Source organism: Sinocyclocheilus anshuiensis, unplaced genomic scaffold, assembly GCF_001515605.1.
Source record: "Sinocyclocheilus anshuiensis isolate Anshui unplaced genomic scaffold, SAMN03320099.WGS_v1.1 scaffold100, whole genome shotgun sequence".
In the NCBI taxonomy this organism is placed as follows: Eukaryota; Metazoa; Chordata; class Actinopteri; order Cypriniformes; family Cyprinidae; genus Sinocyclocheilus; species Sinocyclocheilus anshuiensis.
Window position 1 is genome coordinate 22,143 of NW_015555725.1, and position 6,529 is coordinate 28,671.

At 38.1% G+C, this 6,529-nt stretch overlaps 2 protein-coding genes across 2 annotated transcripts in view; one reads left to right on the top strand and one right to left on the bottom strand.

Annotated features, from left to right (window-relative positions):
- The window catches only part of LOC107672629 (E3 ubiquitin-protein ligase CHFR), a 21,050-nt gene extending 17,992 nt beyond the window's left edge, over positions 1–3,058 (top strand). The window contains exon 18 of the mRNA XM_016465914.1: positions 594–3,058. Within this exon, the coding sequence (XP_016321400.1) occupies positions 594–636 (43 nt within the window). The 3' untranslated portion in view covers positions 637–3,058. The remainder of the gene's footprint in view (positions 1–593) is intronic.
- Positions 3,059–3,137: 79 nt separating this feature from the next.
- Positions 3,138–6,529, bottom strand: part of LOC107672633 (uncharacterized) — a 23,632-nt gene continuing 20,240 nt past the window's right edge. Inside the window, exons 6-7 of the mRNA XM_016465919.1 lie at positions 5,098–5,337; positions 3,138–4,623 (exon numbers count right to left, since the gene is read on the bottom strand). Coding sequence (XP_016321405.1) covers positions 4,060–4,623; positions 5,098–5,337 — 804 coding nt within the window. The 3' untranslated portion in view covers positions 3,138–4,059. The remainder of the gene's footprint in view (positions 4,624–5,097; positions 5,338–6,529) is intronic.

Here is a 6,529-nt window from a genome sequence, read left to right on the forward strand (position 1 = left end):
TGGAACATAGGTGTTTTTAGTCGTTTCTTGAAGATGGCTAAGGACTTTAAGGACATTAAATGTTGCCTCGACTTAAAAAAAAATATCTTCCTCAGTCTGAGTATCTTCCTCAGTATTTTTGTTTTGGTTTCAAATAATATCTAAACGTTGATTTTTCTAGCCCCATAGGTAGATATTTGTTCTTGTATTAATCATAAACTGAATTTATTTTGATCAATTTCTCATAAAAAAGACTAATTTTGCTTCACAAAGTAAAGGTAACTCGATTTAAGAATCTTTAGACATTTGCAGAGCTATTCAAGCTTTTTGTTGCAAAATTAAATAAAGTTGTCATTAAGTTGAAGTTGTGTTTTCAAACTTTGAAGTGTTGCTAATACAAGACATTTACATTTAGAGACCATATTGATGTATTGTGTTCCGTTCAAGTTATTCCTTAAATTGTCTTTGCTTGGTCTTAAATTTACCTTCATAAAACCTGCAGGAACCCTGAGTAATGATCACTATCCTAATATCATAATCATGCTCAATAATTCAGATGACATGAAATGATAACACTGAATCTTAATCAGTCATTTTGTTTTCTCCTCTTTCAGGAAATTCAACCACATATGTGAGCAGACGCGGTTTAAGAACTAAAGCTGGAGGAGCGTCGTTTGATTTGACAGCAGTAGTTTGGGAGTTTGACTGTCTCAGCAGCTTCATCATTAGCCTGCTTCTGGGTGCAGGCACGTGTTATACCCCTTTACTCCTCTAGATGGCAACCTTACATATGCAAAGTCAATCAGATGATGATATACCAATCATCCTTGAGGTATGGTGTCAGCTTGTGGAAACATCTGATCTGGATCTGCACTGTGTGTAGAAACAGACACTAGTTTTCCATGATGTACTGACCGTCACTCTTTCAGTATGTACACTTCATTCCACTATGCTATTGACAGGCTTTCATGCTGCATTTCTGCCTATAATTCTGAAACGAGACAACACTGGCAATCACCTTTACATGCAAAAAGCTCTTTAGCTTGAACCTTATAGAATATACAAAATATAACTAACCGTTGGTGCCTAAGAGTTCTTTGCATATGTCGCATACTTCCATTTGAATGTTTCTTCAATGAGTTCATAAACTGCTCGAGACATTTAAATGCTACTGAGATTATTGAAAATGTATGTTATAAAAAAGGGATGATCGTGTTGGTCAAGTGCACTAAACTCTCACATGTTAGGTATTCAGCATCAGTAGCTGCATTTTGTATTTTATAATTTTTCTAATCCGTAAGGGCAATAAGCCATGTAAAGAAAAGGTGTGTATTTTATTTTCCTCTAACACAAGACTGAGGGTATATCGCACTGCAGGGGATAATCAAGTCAAATTTGATTTATAATAAAGGCTTCGATGCTTTCGCACATCTTATGATTATGGAATTTTTGCTTTTGGCTCATATGCAAACAAGGCCAGTTTTTAGCTAGTCAGTGGATGATGCATTTGCTAGTGTTTTCCTATGTAACTAAGATATTTGAGTTTTTCTTTTACCTGTGGCATTGGTGATATTATAGGTAGATGGTATGGCCATATAATAGCTGATTCAATATTTTTACATTTTCTGACTAGGCTAGAGCTGTATTTCTGGACTAGTAAAATAGTTTTTTTGTTTTTTTTCTTATTCCCATCTTCCCCAATAAGTTTTATTTCAGTTGGTGTATATTTTTAACACTCAGCTGATTCTTGTTTAACTTGGTAAACCACATTGGTTTTAGCCATAGTTCTTCCTAATGTTTTTTTTTATTAAATTTTAATGTACCGAGGAAGCCAATGTGATCCATAAAAAAGTTACCACAGTCAGTGTTTAAAATGTGGCATTGAGCATCAAAGCCACATAAAAATTCTCAACATTTTACCCTTCAACATTTTTTATATAAATATTTGTAACTTTTTAAAATACCTGAAAGTAGATACATGCTGTATCTCAGGTCATTGTCATGTTTTGTAAATATTTCCCAAAATTTTGCAGGGAACTTTTTACATTACTGTTACTTCGAACATAACGTTGTTGTACATATTTTTTTTCTTTTTTGCCTTGTGCATGTTTTTTGGGGTCTGTTGTCCCTTTTACCATGGCATTCTTCAGAGGCTCAAATTAGACTTCCTACAACTGTAGAGGTCAATCCGCGCCATCCCTCACCAGCCTCAACTGCTCTTTAATGAAGGTGGACAGAAGGCCTCAGCTCTCTAAAACCTCACACACTGACCTAATGGCACCTGACAAACGGCCACATTTGCTGAATTTGCTACACTTCATTTACCCAGGATAATTCACCCTGCTTTACTTTGGAAGTTTGCTTGGGAATGTTACTACAATGGCAAATTAATAGTTGTTTTTCTCTGTCTTTTATGCATTTGGTGGAGGGTTTTATCAAGAGCAACTTTCCTCAAACTTTATCTGATTGTACATTAATTTGTATGCAAAATAGTATTTATCAAATGTACACAAGTATCAAGATATGTGGAAAAGGGTTTTATATTGTATTCAAATATCTACATGAACATTTTGTTATAAAATGTCAGATAGACTGATAGAGCTTCCTTTGAAACCACATACAGGCTCTTTCATAAACCTAAAAGGTGGTTTTAGGTGAGTGGAATGGTGTTATGGTGTGAGCTCCAAAGTGGGTCTCATTCTGTGAACTCTTCAAATCTGCAGGAAGGGTTGAGGGATTTATTCAGGAATGGTCCCGAGTGTTAGAAAGGCTTTAGAGGATGCTTTGCATTTACTGAAAGGGAAACGTACTCTGCAAATATTTACTTGCTTGGGTTGTATGGGATTTTTTTTTTGCTTTCAGAAAAGGGGGTGTTTAATTCTACCTCATCAAAGTTTAAACTGGGGCTTCAAATGGAGAAAACCGTTTTCTGCTCATCAGGTTTTTGAGTAACTATAGGAAGCCTGTATAATAGCACTGTTAATGTTCTATAATTGAATTAGTGCTTGCTGTGCCTCGTTTGTAATGCCTAGAAATAAATCGGACTAAAAACCTTGTTTAATTGACTGCACTAAAAATAAAAGACTACATTAAATTACATTTGACTTTGTCCCTTCTATGCATATTCTGAAATGTTTGTACAAGAAAATACAGCTCCACACATCACTATACAAGGTTTTATTTGCATTAAATGTTAGTTACTGCATTGTAAATGTCTGTACAGTGATCAGTTCCCTTTATAATCCATCAGTCAGTACAGTTGACATTATTACTGCATTCAGGAAAACTCACCATTATAATGAAAACAGTTGCAGCATATATGAACTTGAATTCGTTATAAAAATATGACCGTATACACAATTTCATGTATTGCATCAGTGCATATTTAGCAGCATAGATGATTGCCACAAGACACATAGTAAGTGATACAGGTGAAAAACAGTAACTTGACTGTAGAAGAAAGTTGAAACGAAATTTTCAGTGATTATGTCCCTTGAGAAATAAGACTATATATGCCATTTCCATTCATACATAACAGTACAATATGTGTATTGGACCCTTAGTGATTACAAGAAACAAAACGTGTGGAAGTCAAGAGAGATGCCAAGCAGCTTTCTACCAGACCAGCTAATTGGTCTTCTACATGTTGCAAAGGGATTAGAACAAGCCGTATTGTTCATAGAGCAGATACATGGAATTTCATAATGAAAGTAATAATGCACCCAGTCTACAAACTCAAACTCTCTGTAGTGAGTAGAAACATTAAGTGATCTTGGTTTATCATATACATACATTTGCAGGTTATAAAATATACTGTTAGAAGGTTTTAGCGAATTAACTGTGCAGATACAATAACAGGAAGAACAATAAGTGCTTACATTTTTCCCTCATGCCAATATTCATAAACCCTTTTGAAACTCCACAGCATATTGCATGTGCTTCACACCATATGAAGACACCAGGAGCAGCTCATAAGCTGTGAGTTTTCAATCCTGTTGAGATCATTTATTGGCTGAATTGGTCACTGAGCATCATACTCAAACTTCATGGCACTGGCAGACTTCATTTCTGGAGTCACTGTTAACAAGAGAGAGCTGAAGGATCCTGCGTCTCCAGTGCTCCACCACGGCCTCCCCTCGCTAAAGAGATTGGTTGGATGCTGGGAACTTGGCTTTTCGATAGCAGTGGCATCTTTGTGCCTTCGAACATCTGTCCATTCATCCTCAAAGGCTTCTCGGGATGTTCTGCTGACACAAGAGGCTGTCGGTCTTCCTCTTCTGAGATTGCAAACACTGGTACCGTGACGTGGTCATCCTCAATGCCTGATATTGGACCTTTGACCTGCAGCTGGCTAGATGGGGCACCGCTGGTGTCGGAGAACGTGTTTGAGGTTGTAATTCCATTCGCTTGTGGTTTGGAGGACTCGGACGTGCCAGAGAGCAGGCCAAAGCATGGAGTGTTGAAACGTGCGCGTCTGAGGTTGCTGGTGGAGTTGAGGCGTCGCTGGCACTGGGCAGGTTGAGTCAGGGGGTACGAGGCGTTACTCATGAAGGAGTCGGACTGGCAGCTGTTGGCAGGACTATGAAGAGGAGCATCAGATAGGACCTTTCCCCTTCCAGAGTCTGTAGCTGTGATTGGGAGTCCCTGAGTGCACAGTGACAGTTTAAAAAATAAATAAAAAATCACCGGGAATAGGAGCGACTTCCATTTTTTTTTAATGTAAGTTTGTTGCTATACATGTTCAAATTTAAAGATATATAAATATATATATGCATACAGTATATATATATATATAATTTATTTTTACAAATTAATACTTTTCTTGAACAAAGATGCATTTAATCCACACACACACATACATACATACATACATACACACAGTATGAAATAACTTTTTTTTGTTTTATTTGCCACCACCTGTGCTAGAGTGCTAAAGAAAATAAATATATGATTAATGCTATGATGAAGACAACCATGGACATCATTAGGAGCACATTTATGTGTTCTAATGATAGGTTGTCAATCTTGATATCTTTAAATATCTCACTAATTAACTTTTGAATATGAATATTTTTGTGTGATAAATCTGATAAAAATGCCTTATGCATCAATACTCACACTGTCCACCAGCTTTGTGAATGGGCTGGTTGAGTTCCAGCTGCACCATTTCTTATGGAGTTGAGGAAGAGGTGGAAGGAGATCCTGGAAGGTTCGGACGCTCCATGCTCGTGGTCGTGCGCTGTTTGTCAATCCGGCATGGATGCTCTTTGTCACAGAAGGCAGCGCTTGGTCTGGAGTCGGCCAGTCAAAGGGGCGGCTGGGTCCCGTGTCACTGTGTCTCAGAAAACGGTCTTGTTGCTATAAAAGACAGAACAAATTTAGAAGAAGAAAAAAAAAATCCCTTGTGGTGGAATGAATACTTGATATGGCAGCAACTACTAATTCCTTAGATTAACTGCTTGTAAGGCACTCTGAATAAAAGTGTGTACTAAATGCAAAAATGTACAAGTGATTCACTTGGAAATATTATGCATTTTTATTGTTTACTTGTATAACAGTAGTTTTACTTTACTACATTAAATAATGTTTATTCTTAATTTGTAATATATTATATGTTTTAGCATGGATGCATTAAAGGAGTCATATGATGTTGCTAAAAAGAACATTATTTTGTGTATTTGGTGTAATGAAATGTGTTTATGCGGTTTAAGGTTAAAAAACCACATTATTTTCCACATACTGTACATTATTGTTTCTCCTCTATGCCCCGCCTTTCTGAAACGCGTTGATTTTTACAAAGCTCATCGGTCTGAAAAGCAAGGTGTGCTCTGATTGGCCAGCTATCCAGTGCGTTGTGATTGGCCGAATACCTCAAGCATGTGACAGAAATGTTACGCCCCTTGCCATATTGTGATACTTTGTCCCGGCCGGAGCGACGAGACAAAAACATTAAAACGTTGAACGAGGCATTTGTTGCATCCAGTGGGGACATAATTACGGATTATAATGACTTATACTGTCTTTTTACGCATTGCATTGCATCGCGCCGCGTAAACATAAAACCATGTCTGCATTTGTGATCGGAGAAATGACAAACAAGCGCTACTCTACACTGCTCAAAACTCACGTTTGAATCATCAGTGGAAAATTCTTTAAATATAAAAAATTTACTTACAGTCTGTGAGTCAGAACAGCCGGCATTGTAGTCTACTCTACCAGGATCAGGAAACAGTCCTCCATAAAATGCGCTGGACACATCGGAATATTTGGGTTGAAGTGTTCTGGAACAATGTTGTAAATACAACTTAACCACTGATTTCTAGCCGTGTCCTCTTTTGTATGGCCTAACAAAGTAGTTTCGCTTTCAGAACGAAACACAGCGTCACACAAGGCGGGCTTGAGTGAGCGAAGGCCTGCGGGCTAGAGTGAGCGGAGGCCGGCTTGAGTGAGCTGCGGCCGGTGGGCTTGAGAACGGCGCGGCGGGGGGGCTTGCGGCAACCACATGTGACGACCCCTGGCTGGACTCCGCTTCACCCGGCGATCCACAGCG